This window comes from Helianthus annuus, chromosome 13 (assembly GCF_002127325.2).
Source record: "Helianthus annuus cultivar XRQ/B chromosome 13, HanXRQr2.0-SUNRISE, whole genome shotgun sequence".
Classification (NCBI taxonomy): domain Eukaryota; kingdom Viridiplantae; phylum Streptophyta; class Magnoliopsida; order Asterales; family Asteraceae; genus Helianthus; species Helianthus annuus.
In genome coordinates, this window is record NC_035445.2 from 93039227 (window position 1) to 93061887 (window position 22661).

The 22661-nt window shown below is 33.3% G+C and overlaps 1 protein-coding gene across 16 annotated transcripts; it reads left to right on the forward strand.

The window, feature by feature from the left end:
* Positions 1–5706: 5706 nt before the first annotated feature.
* LOC110898674 lies at positions 5707–15251 on the forward strand. Of its 16 annotated transcripts, none has more exons than XM_035982076.1 (21): positions 5707–5993; positions 6930–7001; positions 7097–7171; positions 7266–7379; positions 7486–7556; positions 7651–7835; positions 7930–8021; positions 8107–8258; positions 8365–8480; positions 8731–8806; positions 8897–9748; positions 9835–9890; positions 10281–10625; positions 11142–12208; positions 12736–12794; positions 12903–13196; positions 13309–13641; positions 13719–13856; positions 14399–14512; positions 14626–14721; positions 14806–15224. In XM_035982076.1, exons 15-21 carry the CDS (start codon positions 12744–12746, stop codon positions 14950–14952), a joined length of 1173 nt encoding a protein of 390 aa, XP_035837969.1. In that variant the 5' UTR covers positions 5707–5993; positions 6930–7001; positions 7097–7171; positions 7266–7379; positions 7486–7556; positions 7651–7835; positions 7930–8021; positions 8107–8258; positions 8365–8480; positions 8731–8806; positions 8897–9748; positions 9835–9890; positions 10281–10625; positions 11142–12208; positions 12736–12743; the 3' UTR covers positions 14953–15224. The 16 variants fall into 16 exon arrangements, with proteins under 16 accessions (XP_035837969.1, XP_022001183.1, XP_022001185.1 ...); XM_022145491.2 differs by lacking the exon at positions 8107–8258 and having other exon boundaries at positions 11142–11330; positions 12058–12208; XM_022145493.2 differs by lacking the exon at positions 8107–8258 and having other exon boundaries at positions 10488–10625; positions 11142–11330; positions 12058–12208.
* The last annotated feature ends 7410 nt before the right edge of the window (positions 15252–22661 follow it).

Sequence of the window (22661 nt, forward strand, 5' to 3'; positions counted from 1 at the left end):
GAATCAACTCCCTCAGCTGCAACAACAAGCAAAAAGAATTCATCAGATACAAATCTGGGGACAAAAGAGGAGAAGAAAAAGGAGAAGGTCGGCGATGAATCTGACAGATCAAAGTCGGACAAGCCACCTTCAGGCAATGATTCTGGTTCGTTAAAACCAGAGGAGCTTTTGGTTGAGGTAAAAAAGGAGAATTCAGGTTTAGCAATGGATGATGCAAATTTTCCACCATTGTTGAACAAGAATTCGAAATCACCCAAGGACCGTCAGGCTTGGGTGAATCTGTTTAAATGAAAAACCTGACTTGCCGGAGATCCCAGGTTGGTAAGCGTGGAGCATGAATCGGCATCTTTCTTAGAGTTGTATTCGGTAACGTCATTCAAACGGTAAAGAGGTTTGTTCGTGTATTTCTTACAATTGGTACAGAGGTTTCTGAAATGCAAATGGTAAATCAAGGACATTAAGTTGTACTTGTATTTTCCTACATTGGTCAAAAGACAAGATGATGAACCACAACCCCGAACATTTGTTGGATATTTCTACAAATGATAATCTACAATTGGTAAAACCAATCAAACTTATTTTCCGGAAAAACCATTTTGATTAAAACAAACTTAAGTGTTTTGAAATCACAATGGGAAAATAGTTTGTTGTGAGGGGGAGTTCTGATTGTTTATGCCAGGTGGATGGAGAATTGAAGTGATTCTCATCAAGTTGTCAAATTTGTACAGTTTGTTTCAAATTTTCCCAGAAAATCAAAATTGAAACATATTTTGATTTTAGGGGGAGAAAAATTTTAACAAAAAATTAGAAAATTTGAAAATGTCAAAAACATTAAAAATTTAAAAATGAGTTTTGTTGTGAAAAAGAGGAAATGATAGTAAATCAGTGGACTATCACAGCACGCTAAAGAAATGTAATGTAAAATGTGATAAACGGTCTCACTGATGATGTGACGATAGGTTTTTGTACATTTAGTAGATTTATTCGGGATATAAACCTAAAATTTCAAACTTATGAAATTCGTGGGGAACACTACTTGGATATATAGGTAACCCCTAAAATCTCATTTGAAAGGTCTCGTATTCTGATATACTAGGTGTTTATACTCTATGATGTCTGGGGTATTATTCCGGGACTTCTGCTGAACGGTAGTTCTGACCTAGTCCTTGGCTAATACTTTTCACAAAATGCTTGAAATATAGCATAAAGCCCTCAGTTGATTAGACAATAAAATTGATAATCATCTGTTGTAGCTGAAAAGATCCTCTAAAGGGGACACACTGCTAAGTCGAAGCTGATATCTCTCTGCTGAACGGAAGTTCTGACCTGAGATCCCTCAGTTCTCGCATCTTTCCCCTAATTTATGTACAGACATCATTGTAGTGTTCATACCTGTAAGACTGAATATTGGGATTCTGGATACGGGAGTATATTCAAGAGGTGGGACACATGAATTGAACTAAGTTCATAAAATACCTAAATAGTATCCTGAATAGATTGAAAATTGTATGAAAATTTAAGAGGACAATTATATCGTCAATCTACGTGAATCGTTTAGAACTTAAAACGATTAAAAGCTTAACGGTGCTTGTGTTATGTCTCAAAAACTGATATGATCCTCTTGCACAAACTCACAAAAATATGTTTGTTTTGCATTTAAATTTCTGTCTTTGCATTTATGTTTCATATTTTCAAAAATCCAAAAAGATTTTCGACAACTGATGGTGAAGAGCTGATTTTCAAAATCTCAAAGGCTAAACTTGATGAACATACAGGTTGGTTAAGACATTTGAAATGTTTAAAATGATTCATTAATTTTTTTTTTTTTGAATTAGAAATTGAAATGTTTCAAATTTGTGATTAGTGTTTAATTTGTAAAAATTCTCAAATGATTTGTTGATTCATTAAGTTGAATCGCAACTTTATTTGTTTGTGATAGAGTGTTTGAGATATATGCAGATGATGCAGATGATGAGCTGAACAGAGAGAAGTCAGGAGATAATTTCTATGGTGGTAACAAATCCCAGATGTCTATCCTAGCAGGGTGATAGGGGAAGTCTGATGAAAGTTATAGCCAAAGAAAGAAAGATCCAGGCAGAATTTCTGAAGAAGACCAAGCTATATCCGAGTATGTCATGTTGAAGACTCTCACTGAAGATTCCGTCAACATTCAATCTGTTGATACGCAAAGCCAGGTGTCGATCCCAAAAGCACGGAAGCTTGACGAAAGGGGGAGCCTGAAGATTCTGAAGAAAGAGAGCAACGGAAGCTGAAGACAGATCCACCGGGATTCTGTTCAAGCAAGAGGAACTCAAGAGAGAGAGAAAGTCAAGTCGCTACGAGTTTCACTACGAGATTGACTACGGCAATATCCAAGGGGGAGATTGTTGATGCATATTTTGTCTATCGCCTTCGTCAATCCGAGTCGTAGTGAAAAGCCGGAAGGAATCAAGTGCATAATGTCATATTTAGTTAGAAATGGCAAGGTGGCAAACTTGTAATTAGTGTGAACTTTCATTAAATAGCCTTGACCATATAAATAGGGGATTATGTCACTAGTTTAGTTATTCTTAATAAAGATTTTGATAGAAGTTTAGGAGGAGACTTGGAGAGAAGACTTTCTAGAGAGAGAAAGTAGAGAGAGAAAGTATTGTATTTGTGATTCTTGTACCGTACACGTCAATTCTATCAATGGAATCACATTAGTAGTACGTTATCGTGTGTTCGGTCACGTTCGTTCACGGATTCCGCACGTGAAACGTTCGTTACGCAATCGAACGGTCGCAAAACCGGTCCTACAAAGATTAACCTTAATAACAACACCGTTGTTGAGGAATGCCACGAGGCTATTGGTTCTGAATGGGGTTTTGATTTTACTCCGTTTGATTCTGTTGTGGAGGATCCAACAGCTGACAACAAGTTCTTTAAAAGTCCAATTGGTATCATATACAATTAAAACTATATAATACAACATAACACATTTTTTCTTTTGTTGACACTTTTTACTTTTTTCCCTAGATGTAATTGGTTTTTTGGTCAAAAGTTTTCCCTTCGAGGTAGACATGGAAACTAATAATGGAAAAAACCAGAAGAAAGTCACCTTTATGCTTGAAGACTTGAAGTATTTATTTATTTTATCTTCACTTTTATTCCTTATAATATTTTTTTATGTTATGTATTCTAAACTACTACTTTTTTTGTTAACCTTTTTAATGTTCAGCAATAAGCAGATCTTTGTGACACTTTGGGACGGTTATGCGGATCAAATAATGGAGTATGAGAGCAGCAATCGAGGTGAAAAAAATGTCGTCATAATCATTCAGTTTGGGAAATACAGATTCTGGGGAGGTATCGTATTACTTCAAATATATTGTGTTTTTCTTTACGGAGTCACTTTAAATAATTGTTTAAATTAATTAAAAAAAATTATAATTATGTACAGGGCATTTGTCGGTTTCTAATTTGTATACCGTCACCCGAGTCTTAATTAACAGTGATATTGATGAAGTTGTTGAGTTTAAACAAAGGTTCACTATCCTAATATGTTTTTATAATTTTGTATGCATTTCTGTGATTCTAAATTATTATTTTTCATTTTTTATTAGATTCATCGAGAAACTTTCTCCCGAAATTTCTTCCAGTTATTCTGGCTTAAGTTTTTCTGTTGTGAAGTCTGCCACTGAAGAGTTCCTTTCTGACTTGACTTTTTATCCCATTGGGTCGTTAAACTCAATAGACACGGTAACACGGATAAAAAATTGTTTTAATATGTTTTACATTATCTATTTTGTTATACATTATCTATATCTTAAACGCAGACGAAGTTTGTTGTCATTGTTGGGACTATCAAGAGTTTTGCATCGAACAATGAGTGGTTTTACAACGCGTGCACAAACTGCAACAAAAAGGTTTCAACCATTACTGTTGTTAAAGAGAAACAGGATGGTACTGATGGTTTTGAAGAGGTTACTGTCTTGGAATGCAAGACTGATGTTTGTAATACAAGGACCGTTTCATCAATTCCAAGGTAAATATTATCCATGTTAAGTTTTGTTTGTCAAAAAAAGTAAATCTCATTAATATTTGTTTGCAGAATTAGACTTTATATACGTGTGCAAGATTGTACTGGTATTGTGAGTCTAACATTGTTTGAGCGTGAGGTGACAAAGCTTTTGAAGGTTAATGCTAATCAGCTTTTAGACAACAACATTGAAGTATGTACTAAATAATTCATTTTATCATATTTTTGGTTATTATACAACACTAAAGTATATTTTGTTTTTCAACAGTTAGCAAACGAAGGAAGCTTTCCAAAGGAGCTAAATTCTTTACTCAATATGAAGTTTGCGTTCAAGATTGCTGTTTCTTCTTTTAACATCAGCAAGAAGTCTAATGGCTACTCAGTCTCCAAGATGACTGATAACCCGGTTGTTTTGTCCGAGCTTGATAAACTTTTTGACACTATTCAGGTATATTTATTCCAATTCACCTTTGTACTATTATTACAATTTGCCAACAATGTTTAACTATTAATTAATATCATTTTTGTTTTTTACTTTTTTAAAAAAAAATCAGCCTATTGATGAGGAAGCCGTCAATGTCGAACCATCCGATTCAAATCGTAATGATGATTTGCCTGTTAAGGTTTACTATCCTTTACCTTATATATAATTTAAGTTTTACTCATTATCTGTTAAATGAATATTTATAACTCATCCCTATTTATTTATTTTATTTTTATAGGATTCTATATCCCAAATGGGAGACGATGTAACCCCTTGCTCAAATGTTTTTAAAGTTGGCTTTACAACATCGTTTGATCAGAAGGATGCTGACTTGGATACGAACAGCGAACGTGACTTGAAGCACAATTTGGATACCGTGTATGACGTGGATGATGTTTCTTCCCAGTCTTCATCAAAGATTCGTAAAGACAGTGGTGTCGATGAAGTGCTTCTAATTCCAAAGAAAGAAACTTAGTCATCTATAATTTAAACATTTGATATCATCGTTTGTTTTGTGTTCATTTTTGGATATTTTTGTTGGGTTTTTTTCGAAATTTGACATTGGTTTGACTCGTGTGGTTATTTTATATGAACGTGATTGTTTCATGGTTTAGTTGTTTATTTCGGGAAACAAATTTTTTGTTTGTTAATTGTTGTTAATTATACCCTTTTTTCTTATATATGTCATGATTATTCTACTTTTTTTTTACTATATATACTCTACATTATTTAAAAAACGTATAATTTAATATAAACATATATATATTAATCAGAATCATTTTTAATACAATCCGTTTTTAAAAAAATAATGTTACTCTTTCCGTCCCAGTAAAAGCGTCAAATTTTGAATTCTCAAAGTCTTTATTTATAAATTTTGACTTTTATTATAAATTTTTTTTGTTATATAAAACTTTAATTATATATTTTTTGTGTTATATGTAACTGTAAAATATTCATATTATTTTATTAAATTTGTAACGATAAATCAATTTCATGATCATTTCTAAATTTATGTGCAATCTATACAACCTAATAAAAGCCTTAATTAGGGGACACATGTCCCCCTCCTAGGGCCTCCAAAGCTCATTTTCCCGCCAAAACTCACACCAATTCATTTCTCTTTGATGATGGGTCACGCGGGATCCATTTATACCTACAATCGGGTCGAATTATTACATCGTATATATAAACACAAAAAGAACTAGGGTTTCTCTTCCTCACTCTTCTCTGAAAATCCTATTCGTCTTCCCTTATTCAATCCAGCCTCCATCTTTCTATACACGCTAATCCTTACCCCCTCCATTTTTCATATAAAAACCCTAAAATTAATGGTTGAATGTTTGCTCTTCATTCTATTTTCATATTCCAAGTGTTGCTTCTGACCTAATTTCTTATTCTAATCAAGATTTGTTTGTGTCCTTAATGAAGTCGCAAATCGAATGGGTACAACCATCTCTTTCTCTGCATCCGGTGTATCAATCAATTCTGGTAAGTCTTTACTATTCAATTAGTTTCGATTTATCAAGTTTAGTAGTGTGCGACCCAAATCTCATTGGTTTCGTTGATGTTAGGTTTTGTATTATGATTCATTTGATTTGATTATCTCTGTTATGTGTCCCTATGCATATAGATGGTGACTTTGGCTAAGTTGTTTTTTTTAAAGTAAACTCTTACAATGCGATAAACAAATATGCATATATCAGGAAAAGATTTACATGATTTGCCGTTAGGGTGGGTAAATATTTTTCTCTTCATATGTCATTCATATTACTATGTAGCATGTACCATGAGTTCTGTATATTTATCCTCTGACCAGTGGCGGAGCTTGACCAAAAGTTTCGAGGGGGCGTAAAGTGATGGGACCCAAATTTTTTTTCCTATCTTTATGTTTCAGGTCAGGTCGGCTATCGATTCGGGTCAAGTCAAATAATAATAGTTTCAAATAAAACTAAAAAATTTCATTCATTCAAAGGACCCGTTCTTAGACATAAAAAATTTGTGATTAAGTCTATTGTGTGGTGGGTAACCTAGGGTTAAACAAATAAGAGTTAAAATATATTTACAAAACTACATATCATTTATATAAAAAGTGGTAACAAACTTTACTTTAATTTATATATTGTATAAATATTTAGGAAAAATAATTAGGGGGAGGCGATCCTATATAATTTTTAAAATTTCTGGACGAAAAACTAGAACTTATACACTTCTAACCGGAATATTGGGGTGGGTGCACCCCCGGGCACCAATAAACCTTCGCCCCTGCTTCTGACTTTGACCAATGGCTGAAAATATTAGGACCAATGGCTATACTGTGCTATAAAGATCAAACAGCCATGTATCAATTGAATATCATGATATGGTTCCATTTACCTTACATGATTGTTGTCATCTGAACTATTAAAAATGATGATGAAATTGCAGTTAGAGAGCCTACCTTCTATGGTTACACAACAAGAACTTCTGGCTTGCAAGCCAATTCTTACCCCGAAATGGGTAAGTGTCGTTGTTTCAGTGTTTCCTTATGCTTCTTATTCATTGACTTATGACAAAGAACCAAGCTTACTTTCTTTTTATGTAATCTACTGCAGGTGATTTCGGCACTCATGCTTGTGACAGTTGTCTTCATACCTATAGGAGTAGCTTCCCTTCTTGCTTCTCGTGATGTATGATTCAAACCGTTTTAATTTACTACTTTTATGAACATTTCCTTTTTTGTTGTAATAGTTTGTAATTTTGGATTACTTTTTGTTCAAGTAGGTAGTTGAAATTATTGATCGGTACGATAATGCCTGCCTACAAGGCACAAAAAGTCAAAAGGTTCAATCTATACAAGACCCAACAACAAGCAAAACCTGCATTAGAAGATTGACAGTAAGTTTTAAAATAGTTACTTTCCAATAGTGACTTCACGATTAGAGATATGTGCACTTTAAATTTAACATCTAACATTTTGGTAATTAAATGAACTGAACATTAGGTCACAAAGAGAATGAAGCAACCTATTTATGTCTGCTATCAGCTTGACAATTACTATCAGAATCATCGTAGGTAACGACTCTTTCATTTCCATCTTATATATTATTTACTAAAAACAAAAATTCCATAAGTCTAACGACTAATCACAAAAAACTTACGTTTGCAGGTATGTCAAGAGCCGAAGTGATCAGCAATTGAGAAACCGCGAAAACGAGTACGTGTAAGCCTGAACATGAAGCAAATGGGGTCTATTCAACTGATAACAACCTTCTGTGGTTGCTGGGTTCTATTCAACTGATAACAACTTGCAGCTGGAGGCAACTACTCAATTTCATAAATTGCTCTCAATTGGTATAATGTTTATTTTTCTATTTTATTTCTTCTTCAAGAAGTCCTATCAATCATTAACCATTAATCGGGGAACCGATTAAACTTTATTTCACAGAACGGAGTCCTCCAATCGAGGAAGTCATACAATCTGGTGTCGTACCTCGCTTTCTCGAGTTCTTGATGAGAGAATATTTCCCACAGCTCCAGGTCAGCATAATATCAAACCATTGGTTTTAATGCTGCTTGATGTACTTCAATTTATGTTTGTTTGATTACTTGCTTTTAACATTAGTTTGAAGTTGCTTGGGCACTCACAAACATTACTTCTGGTACCTCTGAGAACACAAAGGTTGTTATCGATCACGGGGCGGTCCCTGTTTTCGTTAAGCTGTTATTTGGTCTTGAAAATAACGGCCTTCGTTCGGAATGCCACTCATATATGATGTAGATCCCGTATTATCTAATTTATTTATATGTTAAATATTGTTGTATGTAGAAACTGTTATATTTTGTAGAGTTTAAAATCATAATTTTGTTTTGTGATCTTTAGGAACGAGAAACAACCCTTTCTCTTTGGTCCGGAGCAAGAATAAGGGGTGCCAAGGTTAATTTCACATTTAACGAGTCATCTCTTAAAGCAGTATCCGTATACCACTTTGCGATTAGGTATAAGTTTTTGTTTATTTGATAAAATATGTTATTCTGTATGTTTGATTGAATGTGATTCTTTCAAAGAGACCTTATTGATTTTGATATATATATATATATATATATATATATATATATATATATTTAATTTGTTGGATTTATGTTTGTGTATATGTGTGAATTAGGTTTCGATTGTTTCGAAAACCTACATTTATACCGAGTTGATTGCTGATTTGTTTTGTGTTTGTATTTGATTGAGTTGCTTTAGAGGCTGTTGAAGGGAGATGATGGCATACAAGAGCCTGTCGATCAGATCAGTCTGAATAGTCAACATGAACCTGATGGTCAGTCTTTGCATGTAACATAATGTGTTGTAATGCGACTGATACTGAAAGCAAAGCTACTTCACTTGGTAATGATGGTGGTGTTTACAGGCTGAAGCGGCTATTGATAAACAAAAGCCAAGAGTACAAACAATAGATGCTTTGGTTGACAAGTCAACTCTGGGTGGGACGGCTAACATCGCGCCATTCATGGCGATTTTTATTGTTTCGTCTAGCAATGTATGTTTCCTTTGAACTTTGGTCTTCGCTTTGTTTTTTCATTGCAACAGTAATTTTATGTGATCGTGATTTTGATTTTCTTTTCTAAATGAAAACCGTTTCGCTAAAAAGGGTTACAAGTAAGATCATCCTAACTCCTAAGTATATGATTAATGTATGCAATTATGCCCACTTACATTACCTATTTACTTTGGGTTATGATTAGTTAAAATTTCCATAGTGCACAATTACATTTATTCCCATCATTCTTCTGCAATATATCACAGTTCATGTTAAAAGAGAACTTATCTTTTAATTTACACATCTTAGCTCACTGTACTTCATGTACGCCTACTAACTTTGTTGAATGTTTGGCTAGGATCCAAAGTAATGTTTACAAAAAAAAAATTGAAATTTGGATTGGTTTCAGCTATTGGCACTATTATGGGTTGAAGTGGAATTTGGTTCAAGTAATTCTGAATAGAGTGTGTGTATATATAGATGTATATGTACAAACATTTTCTGTATAAAAAATTAAATGAAAAAAATAGGCCCTAAAAACTATAATCTCAACATGATTTGTATACTTGGCAGGGAATTTGATTGTATCAAGTACACTGCAGTTTTGTTTTTACGATTTCAGGTTCAATCCTAACATTGGTTTGAGGCTTAAACTTTCTTACAATCATATTTCACTATGCCAACGAATGAGTTAGTTGATGTAATAGCACCGTCCAGCTATAGGTAATCAATCCCTTTATAATAAATGTCTCTATCCTAGATGTTGGTTTCTTAAATTTATAGACACTTTATGTTTGTTTATTATGCAGTTGGATTTGGGTAGTGTAGGTGGTAGCGCATCGGTTACGACGACTACGGTTATTTGGTACACCTTTATTTTTCTTTCCTTTTTGTGATTTTTGATCGTTTGCTTGGGGTGCTAAACGGGCCGTGTTCGCGGGTTGGCGAGTTCATCCTAACCCGAACTCGAAAAATTTACACGAACCCGAACACTATCCGAATATTCACTTGGTGACTCGAACACGACCCGTTCACCCCGAATTTTATTGTATTATTAATTTTTTCCCAAAAGTTAATAATTTAAAATTAAAATAATTATTTTAGATTATGAGGGGTTCTGCCATTTTGTTGAGATAAAAAAAAAGAGTCCGCTTTTCGCTTTGATTAATTGTTTTATTTTAGATTATATTTTTGTGTCATTTAGTTTGAAAGACATTATAAGGATATATTAATATGAAGTTCAAAAATGGTCCAGTTAACTTGAAAATCAAGTTGCGACAGCAACACATTATGGAAGAAACAAGAGGCAATTGCCATCAAAGATTCAAGGGGTAGTTATTAACATGGCCGTTGTTGCATGTTAGCCACCAACCAGACAGAAGCAGGCCCCATATGACCTTTTAGTTATGGTTCAATTGATGGTAACCTGGTACTCATTGTTTGTTGGCCTTGCTGGCTACAGAGTGTGCTTGAGCCGAGTTATGTGAAAAAAAAGAGCTAGGAATGCTATGTTGTTTTTCCACAATATACTACTTGAAAGAGTACAAACAATACAAGTTGGATGGGTTGGCTAACGTGTCAACTGTCAACACGAGTTCAGGTAAAAATTATGTATATTTTCGGACATGTCAGATTTGGTTGACCCGATTCACTATTTGTTTGTTTTTTCCTCAAGTAACTAACATGTCAACTCTGATCACAAACACCATGGATGAGTCTGTTTTAGGTTTAACACTGATTGATCAATATTAACACTTATATTATCTCATAAGTTTCTAAATAACAAAGTTAGGCTTTAATGTAGTTTTGTAGCAAAAATCACTGTTAGCAATATCAGGTCAAAAAAGTAATTTTTTTAAAAGGTTTAGATTATTATATCAATTATCCGTATCATTATATATGTATTCTTGGTTATTTATCTATAAAAGGAAAGTTGGTGCATTAACATGTAAATCTATAATACCCCCTCAATTCATGGTTGCAATGTAATGTTAAATCGTTTTTTTTTTTTTTTTTTTTTTTTTTTTTTGTGAAGCGATATCATTATATGTTAACTGAATTTATTTGCTTTACCCTTAACCTAATTCATTAACTTTACCCTGCTACTTTATGTTAGGTACCCATGAAGAGGATTCTTTTCCCTACAATGGGCTACTGTGTTGAGGCTAATACTGCACAACCTCCACCACTTCCCCCTCTTAAAGAAAACTTATTTTGGTGGTTTGAAAGATGAAGACCACATACCACATATTTACGAACCTTTATGGTATACATGACACATTTCTCAAAGGGGCCATGAAGCGTGGTAATTTGTATAGAACTAAAGATTTAGAGATCAAGGGTTCCGATTGGATTTCTTGCTATATAAGTGGTAGAACTAAGATGCATATCATTATAAAAATCATTTGCGGAGCACACATCCAATAAGCTAAAAGTCAACTAACCTAACTGTTTTAGCAGCATCATAGGGCCAATTTGTAATCTACTCTTTATGTTTCAAGACCAAGTATAAACGTATTTTTTTTCAAACAATAGAAAACTTATCATTTCTCAACACCGCGAAATTCGCGGGTATTAGCACTAGTTTAATTATAGATGTAATGTATTTAGGTAATGTACAAAATACGTTATCAATTTCTTTTATAAACAGTTACCATAATTTATTCTGAACATATATATTAATCAAGTTATAGAAAGTATTTCCTACTATTTAAAAAAAATTAACGTTTTAAGTAATACAGAATTTAAATAATAAAATCCGTTTTTAAATTTAAAAACTTTAAATATACAGAATTTAACCTTTTTAAATAAACTCCTTGTGGTTATACATTGTAAGGAAATTCTTTGTGGTTAGATATACATGATTTAAAAATACTAATATTTTAACACTTTCTTCAATATTTATTAACCATTAGTGGAACTAAAAGGGTGTTGTTGTAATTTATGGTTAAATCCATTGTATTGGCGTCAATGTTCAAAGGATAGGGGATGTTTATGTAACATTTCAAATGACGGTTGTAATTATGTTTTAGATTCCTTACCATACGCAACCATTATATCAAAACTTCATCATCCCAATGTTAAAGTGAATCGCCGACCGGAACTACTGCTACGATTATCGCCGGAATCTTCTCTATTAAGCTGATCGACTCCGGAATTAGGGCTTGGCATCTTGATTTGTAGGTAACAACATTAAGTTCCTTTAGATTATTGATGAATTTTTGATATAATCCTTTCTATCTTTGATTTTTTACCTATACATTGATATACTTTGAATCTTAACCGTTTATGTTGTTGTTTTCCGTAAGATCTAGACTTTAACTGGTAGAAATTAGTGTTTGTAGTTTATTTTTGTTATCCTATGTTCAAATTTTGTTTATATACCGAGTATACTTTATACATAAACGTTAGGTTATTACTCTGTATTTAATCATTCACTTTAAATTTGATAGACACGGGTATAAGAACTTTAAATTTCAGAATCATTCAAATTAGTTATAATAATATCTGTAAGGTCATAGAAATTTTGGATTATTCAACCACATAAGTTTGTGTTTTCATGATTTGAATCTTCAGTATTGTTAGGCCAATCAGTGTTCTGTCTGTAGTGTTTTTGTTCTATACTGTATATATTACTGTTCGGTAAAGTATGAGAATGTGAAATTATTTGTTTTTTGAAATCATTCGTCTTAGCATTTTTGTTGTTGCAGGTTTGAAAATGTATACTTCGTTTATAAAGTATCTTCTGAAGCTATCATCATTGAGTATAGTAAGCATTCTATATGTTACCTATAATTCAGTTTTTTTAGTAATATTTTTTATTTTGATTTTTGAAACTTATAATACTAAAATATAGTTAACACTATTATATATACAGGATGTCCCGATCTCATTTGTTACTGAATTCTATGGAGAGGATTGGGCCGATAGGAAGCTGCGTATATATCACTCAAGTGGGAAAAAATGGGTCGTAATGTTGAAACGAGTAAAAGGTATGCCGGTCTTAACTGACGGCTGGGAAACAGTTGTTTCGGAGCTTGAACTTCAAAAGGATTGTCTGCTTACATTTCTTCCATTGAACCATTTTGGTCTCCATCTTTCATCTTATGTTAATGGCGTATGTCGTCAATCTTATTTCACAATTAATCTTCATCTAAGAATGGGTTTTACGGTACGTAATTTCATTTCATTTTCATTACAATTTATCTTTAACATGTTTTTCACTTTTTTATAATCTAACGTACATAGCCAACATTCAATGTGTTATGTTTCATATTATGTAGATCATTGAAGATTCTTTTGTTCAACAATGTTTTGGAGACAATGTAGTGGCTGGCTCATATGAAATTAATTATAAGGGTTCTCCGTGGACAGTGTCAACAAGTAAGGTTAATTCAAACTATGTATTTTCACAAGGTTGGGCTCAACTTTGCAACGATCTTGGCGTTCAAGAAGATGATTTACTGGTTTTTGAAAAACTTAATGATGTTATGTTTGGCTTAACCGTGTATCGAGACGAGGTTGAGATAAGGTTGAGCAAGAAAGTTGAATCTGATGATGATGATGATGATGTAATTCAGATCTCTAAGGCCTATTATGATAAAGCGCTTTTTAAGGTTCGAATCTATTAAGTATTAAATTTTGTATCCATTTTTATCCTTCTTTTAAGTTTTTTTAAATATTATGTTTGCAGGACATAGAGGAAGATGATAACCAGCCCACTTCTGATAAAAGTCCATCAGTAACAGTCACGTCAAGTACACCGAAGAAGGTTCATGTTAAAGAGACGTTGAAAGTAGGTGATGGTTTACGTTTCAAGACAAGCCAAGATGTAAGTTTACAACCACTATTATATATTTATATTAATTTAGTTATGATAATTGCGTATTATAACTCATGTTTATGAATTCAAGCTTCAGTTAACCCATACCAACATTAGTACTGATTTTAAACCTACGGTTTCATCTATATCATTACTTTTATAGGCTGTTTTTTTTTTGTTTGTTTGTACAAACACATTGTTTAATCAATTTGCTTTTTAAGTAAGGTACATGAAATAGTTTCAATGCTCATATTAGTTGTATTAGATGTTTAACAACTACATTGTTTATTTCCTAGGTTTACCAGTCAAATATTAATTAAATAATTATGACATTGTACAATTAATTTAATAACTTTAGTATATTAGAAAAATAACCTCCAACTTTATTAGATCAAATTGAAAGACAGTCTAGGATGTATGTTAGCCTTTTTTTTCTCAAGATATAGTACATTTTGTATATGTAAACTGATGAAGAATAATTTTAGCTTTAAATTTATAAAACATATAAGATGTAAAATATTTCATGTGCTAACTCTATTCTTTCACAACAGGTTAAAGGAAAGGGAAATGGTAAACTTTTTGTCGACCGATCCGTCACAGTCGATAATTTCAACAAACAATGCAAAGGCCGAAAACGTTCTACAACATCTGCTCAAACTGTCAAGGTATTAAATATTTAATTGTACAATATATACTATATTTGTTGTTAACTACCTCTATATATTTATTTTCCTTAAAAAAGGCAAAGAAACGGTTAACTGCTGTTCAAAATGTGTAGCATCGAAAGAAGGTAACAAGGAATGCAAACAAAGTTTCCGGTCTCGGCATGGATCCAGAATTCTTCAACTTTAGCCGTAAAGCAGAGTATAGGCTGGTACTTTTTTTTACATGATCAACCATTAAAAATTTTATAATTTTTTATATTTGCTTATATTTTGCTTTCTTTCAACGCATTTAGCGGCTGCCTGTTGTGGTTGTTAATAGAGTCGGCCTGTCTGAAAGCTTGCAACCTATATCTGTGCAAAACATGAACGGTGATGTTGAAGTTTATGAAACAAAGACAGAGTTAAACAGTGGTACGTTACGTTACGCTGTTGATGGATGAGGAAATTCATGGATGATAACCAGTTGCAGTTTGGACACATGTTGCACTTCACATATGTAACTTCACAGAGGAAGATTGTGTTGAACGATGTAACTTCAATCTAACGAAGACTACTATAAAGTGTGTTTAAAACAGCTATGCTTTGGTTAGTTGTTTGTTAGTCAATAGATACATTTTGGTGGTTGTGGTGATGAACATGAAAACTTTGTGTACTTTCCTATGGTTTAGTTTATTTAGATGTTTTGTAATGATACCAATAACTTATTTTGTAATAGGTTTTTAATGTTGTTAGTGTTTGATATGTCTATTATAGTAAGTAGTTACAATCTTCATATTTCCACAATACATTTTTTTTATTTAATTGGAAAGATGTCATCAATCTCATTTTCCTAAATAAAATATTGAATATAAGGTAAGCAAATTCATTTATGGAAACCTATATTACAATTTAATCACTTCCAAAAGTAACATATTACATAAATATCTTTCCATTTTTTGTATATTCTATCTCTATATATTGATATAGATTTGTTCCAATTTGTTAGTTCTATATCCCCCTTTCATTTCGTATTGGCTGATTCAATAAGAATTGATCAAAACACTTATCTTCCGTTGCTAATTTTCTCCTGGGTATTCAACCTTTGAACTCGGTTAGTTTGTTCACTTTGTATTTTAATCTATTGTTATTTAATGATTTACCATCTTATTTGAACATGTATGTATTTTTTTTTCACAATATTTGTTTTCGCATAGTATTATTCACTTAAGTTGCATGCTGTCATTATAATGTATCTTTATAGTAATATATGTATACATATATAATATACAAATCATAATTGTTATGTATTTCATATTTTTTTTGTTCCGATGTAGTTCAGATCATGGAAGTTATTGATTTTGACACCTTAGTCGTGGAAGTTTTGTCTAGGCTCCCTTCAAAATCAATTTGTCAATTCAAATGTTTTAGTAAAGCAAGGTGTGCAGAATTATCAACTAATCAGTTTGCCATTTTGCATTGTGTATGCCTTAATAAATCTAAAAATCGGAAGCTAATATCTTTGAATGATATGTCAATAGATGTTGATAACGTTATCTGTGGCAAGATTGAATTTGTTTCAACGAAAAGTATATCTTTTCCTATCGAGACTTCACTTTGTACTACGACCACTCTAACGACCTTATAGTACTCCACATCAAGCGTCGATACAATAATGTATTTGCAATTGTCTATTCTCCACTTTAATGGTAACCATATGTCCCCAATCACTATTGATGTTTTATTTGAAACATTCAAACTTATTAATTTTCCTTTGACTAAAGATCTTATTTCTAGCTAAGGGCATCTTATCACATTAAAACAGAATATTCAAATGTTTGTTGTTTCCGAACCTGAAGAGCTTATTGTTGAACTCTTCAAACTCGAAGGTGAAGTATGGCATAAGGTTTTATCTTTTCAGAATTCTCAAACAGTTTCTTTCCAAAGTACGCGGCACCAACCACATATAATGGAGTACAACACATGGATTTTAATTAGTGATTGGGGACATATGGTTACCGTTAAAGTAACGGACGAAGAGTTGCATTATTTACAAGATGTTGATACATTTAACGGAGTTAATGGAGCGTTATTTATAGAGACTATTATTTCTCCTTATAGTTAGAAGATATATAATTTGTTTTGGTTCTGTTTTTATTGTTCCCAAGTACTCACTTTATTATATAATTTATTTGTTTTATTTTGTTTTTAGAAATTATTATTTTTTTCGTATTATTTTTTGTTCATTAATGTGAATTCATTCTATTGTTGATATACACTGTTGTGCAACTGCTTTTTGTTTATATCCGTTTACATAAATTTTATGATTTATGAGTCCGTATAAAATATAGATCGATGTACACAATTACCACCATAATGGTTTGTTACAGTTTATATATGAATCTTGATTGATTAAATATTATTTAACATGTGATCCAACATACCAACTCTGTAATGTAACACTTTTTTTTTTAAATTCATAGCAATGCCTAAACGACCAAAGATTGACTCCGTATACAATGAGATTGATAAAGAAAACACTCAGGATGGTAAGTTATTTAAAGTTTTACATTTTTTTTCCTTCTCAATTATTTGATTATATATATATATATATATGTATATATATATTAATCCGCAGTTCACCGAAATGGAAACACATCCTCCGACATTGTTAACGGTATAACACTAATTATTTCATTGTCCATTTATATTATTTTACACCTACTTAGTTAGCTAACTATTATGCTCGAATTGTTTATTAATTCTTCCATTTTTTTATTTATGTCTCTTCAAAGTTCGACGAGGCAGAAGACCTTTATCAAGCATAACGAATGGTATTATTTTAACTATATATTTTTATATCAAACTGAAAATTATTTTTTCCTTATCTACAACTAACTATTTTTATTTGTTATTGTTTGTTCATTATAATTTTTGTCAATATGTCTACGATTTTCTGTTAGCTGTCCTCCCAATTGTTACTCGAGACGAGGCATCTCATAGAAGAAAATTAAGAAAATTATACTTGGATAATAAGAGATCAAATGGGGAACTACATCGTCATCCCTCAATATTGTATCCACCAATATTAATTCCACTTCCACTCCGTGTGTTACACAACATGGTCCAGCACCTGATGGTATGTTATTTTAGACGCTATACATTTGTTTAATTTTTTGTATATTATTTTAATTATGTTTAGAAATAATTAACTTTTTTATAAATACGTGACAACTAATTTATTTTGGGTGCTTTAATATTTTCTATTAGTGACTCTGATTCTACAAAAGAAGGATAGAGATAGTATGCGATTACCTAGATGTATTATTGACAAAAGAAGATCTACTACCATAGGTGTTACATCGGATAACATAGTCAACAAAATTGGTTGTCACAATTTTGAATCCACTCCTGATGTGGCTAATAATGTTACTCCAAGTCCGTCAAGTATGGTAACAAGTAAGTAATTTTTTAATTTAATGTTTTTATATTTTTTTATGTTTGTATTGTTTTGCATCGATATTTTGAGTATCCTTTTTGTCAATTGTAGTAGGTAACATTATTTGTAGTACCAGCAATCGGACAACTAGAGAAAACGGTTTTGGAATTAATATTTCAACTGGCATCACATCAACCACCTGAACATCATCATTGAACTGTAATTTGCAAAGGCTATCATCTGGGAAACGTAAGTTGGTATCCAAACCACGTATTTCATCTCCTATACCAATGATCGACTTGACCACAGAGGAAACCGTCGAACGAGATCCTTATAAAGGTGTTTCCACAGGTTAGGTTTGGTGATAAGTAGTGCTACATAGTGTAAAAATACCAAGTCTTAAATACGTATATCTTATTATTGTAATGAATGTTGTATATATAACTCTAATGTTGTATGTTTTAACAAATTATTTGGATCATGGTGATCAAGTTATTACTTGTGAAGTTTGTTATGCAAAGTTATGGGATGCAGAGAAAGGAAGCGGAAGAAAAGAGGGTGGCAAAATATGTCATATGTTATGTTGTGGTTATGCCAAAGTTGTGTTACCGGATTACAAATCTGCGACACCTTATTATAAAAGTCTATTCATGTCCAATGACAATGAAAGCAGGCACTTTTTGAAGAACATTCGACGTTACAATTCTATGTTCGCGTTTACGTCAATGGGTGGTAAGGTTGACCAGACCGTTAATACTGGTAATGCTCCTTTTTGCTACAGAATTAGTGGTGAAAATTACCATTCTATTGGTAGTCTTGTGCCAGAAAACGGAGGGAAACCTAAATTTTGTCAGTTATACATATACGATACTGAAAATGAGTTGGCAAACAGGCAATCAGTTTTTAGGTACCATGCATGAACTAATTTTTTTAATAACATTTATTTTAAGTATATATTTACTTACTATTTCAATTTTATGAAACAGGTCTTCAGACAATGCTTCCTCATCAACCTCTTCAGATGAAACTAATAATAAGCTGATACAACAAATCAAAGCAATGTTGGATGCCAACAATGTGCTTGTGAAAATTTATAGGATGGTTAGAGATTGCTTCCAACAGAATCCTAATACCACTTTAAAGCTTCGCCTTATTGGGAAAAGAGAACAAGATGGTCGGACTTATAACTTACCTACTTCCTCCGAGGTTGCTGCTCTTATTGTTGGAGATATTGATAACGCTCTTGAGAATAGAGATATCCTTGTCGAGACACAAACAGGGTCATTAAAAAGAATAAGTGAATTGCATCCTTCCTATCTTGCACTTCAGTATCCTATTTTGTTCCCATATGGAGACGACGGTTACAGAATTGACATACCCATAGGGGTGTCATTGATGTTACTAACAAGAAACGTCCGAATTGTACAATGAGAGAGTTTTTTGCGTATCGTGTACAAGATCGTAGTAACCAGTTTTCATTGATTCTAAATTCTCGACGGTTATTCCAACAGTTCTTGGTTGATGCTTATACGATGATTGAGAGCGAGCGACTTAACTTTATAAGATTTCAGCAACAAGATCTAGGTCTGATACATATGAGAATATCCGAAAACTAAGATATAACGGCCAACAAGATTTGTCTAAGGTTGGAAAACGTATTTTCCTTCCATCTTCGTTTACAGGCGGGTCACGATATATGATGCAAAACTATCTTGACGCTGTGGCCATTTGTAAATGGTATGGTTATCCCGACTTTTTTATAACCATTACCTGCAATCCCAAGTGGCCGGAGGTTCAAAGGTTTCTTAAGGACACAAATCTTAATCCGGAGGATAGGTGTCACACCCCCAAATTACCACCTAGGGCATGTCCCTATTGGAGGTGCAACGATCCAACAAAGAGCCACCAATCATATCAAACACAAGTTATAATGTATTAAAATACCCAATTGAAAGAAATGTATCGTTAGAAAAGTTAACCCAAAACCAAAGTATTAAGCGGAAGCATAAATGTATAAGTGCGTAAATGAATGAAAACCAAATCAACATAATTGTTTATTATGACCATAACCACTCCAGCAGCATCAGACGGCAAGTTCCCAAGTTCCTTCAATAATTACCTACAAGCATGTAAACAAGTGTGTCAGACTACGCTGGTGAGTTCAAGGTTTGTGTTTGTTTACCAAGTTGTGCTACCGATCATGTGAGTAAAACAATTTACAAAACGATATGTTGTTTGTTGTTGTGATGTTTGATGTTTTGATGTTGTTATTACTCGATTACCGAATGGCCATATGATATGTGATTGCCAACCCCAATGCCTCTATCAAAGCATTGGTCATGTTTTAAGGTAATTAGTTCACGCCCGTTCTCCTCGAACGTCGTGAGGGTGCCAATCCTAATAGCGCTATCAACTAATAACCCCCGTTGCCCTACAAGCAACGACCCGGTAGATGTAGAGGTCTTACAATGATAGAAAACTGAGTACAATAACCAACATCCCATTACCCATGCATTCCTCATCGGAACGTTACCCGTTATCCCTTCACTGGGATCCATGCTTGAGAAAGAGCAATGAACTCACCTTTGGTTTGCTCGGTAGGATTATTTACTCGTTTATCAGTTGATCAAACACGTCCTAACATTGTTACCGATAATAATTAGTTTTACGTGCATATAAACTACATATCTCATGTACAATCTATTTCACGTACTCCTTGTTCACATACCACTCAACTATTGTACATGTAACACGCATATGTAGTTCAAGTCACAATCAGTTAACACATCAGCCTAGCACCATCATGTATTCCCTTATCATGTATTCAGTTCATACGCGGATTAACCTCATGATTTCATTTATACAAGCCACATAACATTACATTCTTCGATACTAGAATATGTGCGACAACTAAGCTAGTGACCCACATAAGACTCGTGCGACCCAATATAACATGTTATCTAATAAATGTGTGTGTGGGTGGCCCATCGGAACCTATTACAGCCCAACAGAATGCACGATGCCCATCTAATCACGGCCCTAATTCTTGTCATGTTCACACTAGATCAATTACCTTAATTAACATCTTCAACAGTTTCATTGTTTCTTCTAGTAACTTGCTTAACAATTTAATAACATAAAAACCATTCCTTCTATCCTCGGTTAACATGCAAGTTCTGATTAATATTCTGATCAACATCATTCCATAACATACTTTTCAAATGGCCAACATATATTATAATATCAAACAGATGAGACAAAAGTTGTTTCAATATTAAACCAATCATCATCTAAAACAATCCATAAACAATTACCACTATCATTACTTTAATATATATCCTCTTCTTAACCGATTTCATGCACACAGAAGTCATAAATACTCACAACTGCAAATCCTAGACTTAATCCCATTGGGCCGCCCTTTTCAATGAATCCACATGCAAACTGGATAGTAAAAATATAATTGTGAAACATGTAATTATGATATAGCATGAAACTTGGTTACAATTGGACCAAACATTGCACTATGAATATAACAAGAACCCAAATCGATATGCAAGCAGTTGACATCGTCATCATCATACCTCGACATATATACATATATTTATACATGGTTCAATACAGTTTGCATATATTATGTGCCACTTGATCGCTTACTTAACCACTACAAAGCATATTCATCATATAATCATATAACTGTATAATCATGATCACATATTATCACCAAATAGTTACTCATCAAACTTCATTCAATAACACATATAATCAAATAATCAATATGATGCAGATATGAATAACAATGGACGAAAACCACTATCCAAAACTCTAATCGAATGAGATGCTAACTCGAATGGGGGGGGGGGGGTTTCTCCACAGAAGTCGTGCGATCAGGGAAGAACCTTTAGGGTTTAGACTTGTGATAAAAGTAACTTAATATTAATATAGGATTGTAACTTAATGCGTATTCATATAGGATTGTAACAATTGGGGCGGTTCTCCTCTAGCCGAAGCAATGGGCTTAAGCCCATGTAGAATAGGCTGCCAAAACTTAACAAACAATCAATATATTTACAATTAAGGGAGGTGGGGGATCCGGCTTAGATTTGGGCCTCATATTGGGCTCTCGATTGCAAGTGTAAGTAGTCATTTAATTAGGCTGGACCACAAAGGTTTTGGGTGCGGCCCACTCGAACATGAACACTAAAGTGTGGCCCGATGCACTAATATACGGTTACCGAATCATACAAACGCAGAACGTGTAACGCTTAAAGAGAAGTAACGAGACGTTGAGACCACAAGGTTAAACGATATTAACCTGAAATGTTCGGGTTGTCACATCATCCCCAACTTGAAAGAAATTTCGTCCCGAAATTTGGCAAGCGCCAAGTGTGAGAGAAACGAAGTGCGAAATCAGGATTGTTGCGGGTTCTGCTCAGTTGTGACATCATCCCCAACTTGAAGAGGAATCTCGCCCCGAGATTCACCAGTTTTGCTTGACTCTGCTTTGTCTTTGGGAAAGAGGTGAGGGTACTTTAGCTTCATCTGATCTTCGCGCTCCCACGTGAACTCTGGTCCACGTCTTGAGTTCCAACGAACTCTAACGATGGGAATACGACTGTGTTTACGCACTTTGACCTCGCGGTCCATGATCTCGATGGGTTCTTCAACAAATTGCAACTTGTCGTCGACTTTTAACTCTTGAAGAGGTACCGCTAATGGGTCATCAACATAACA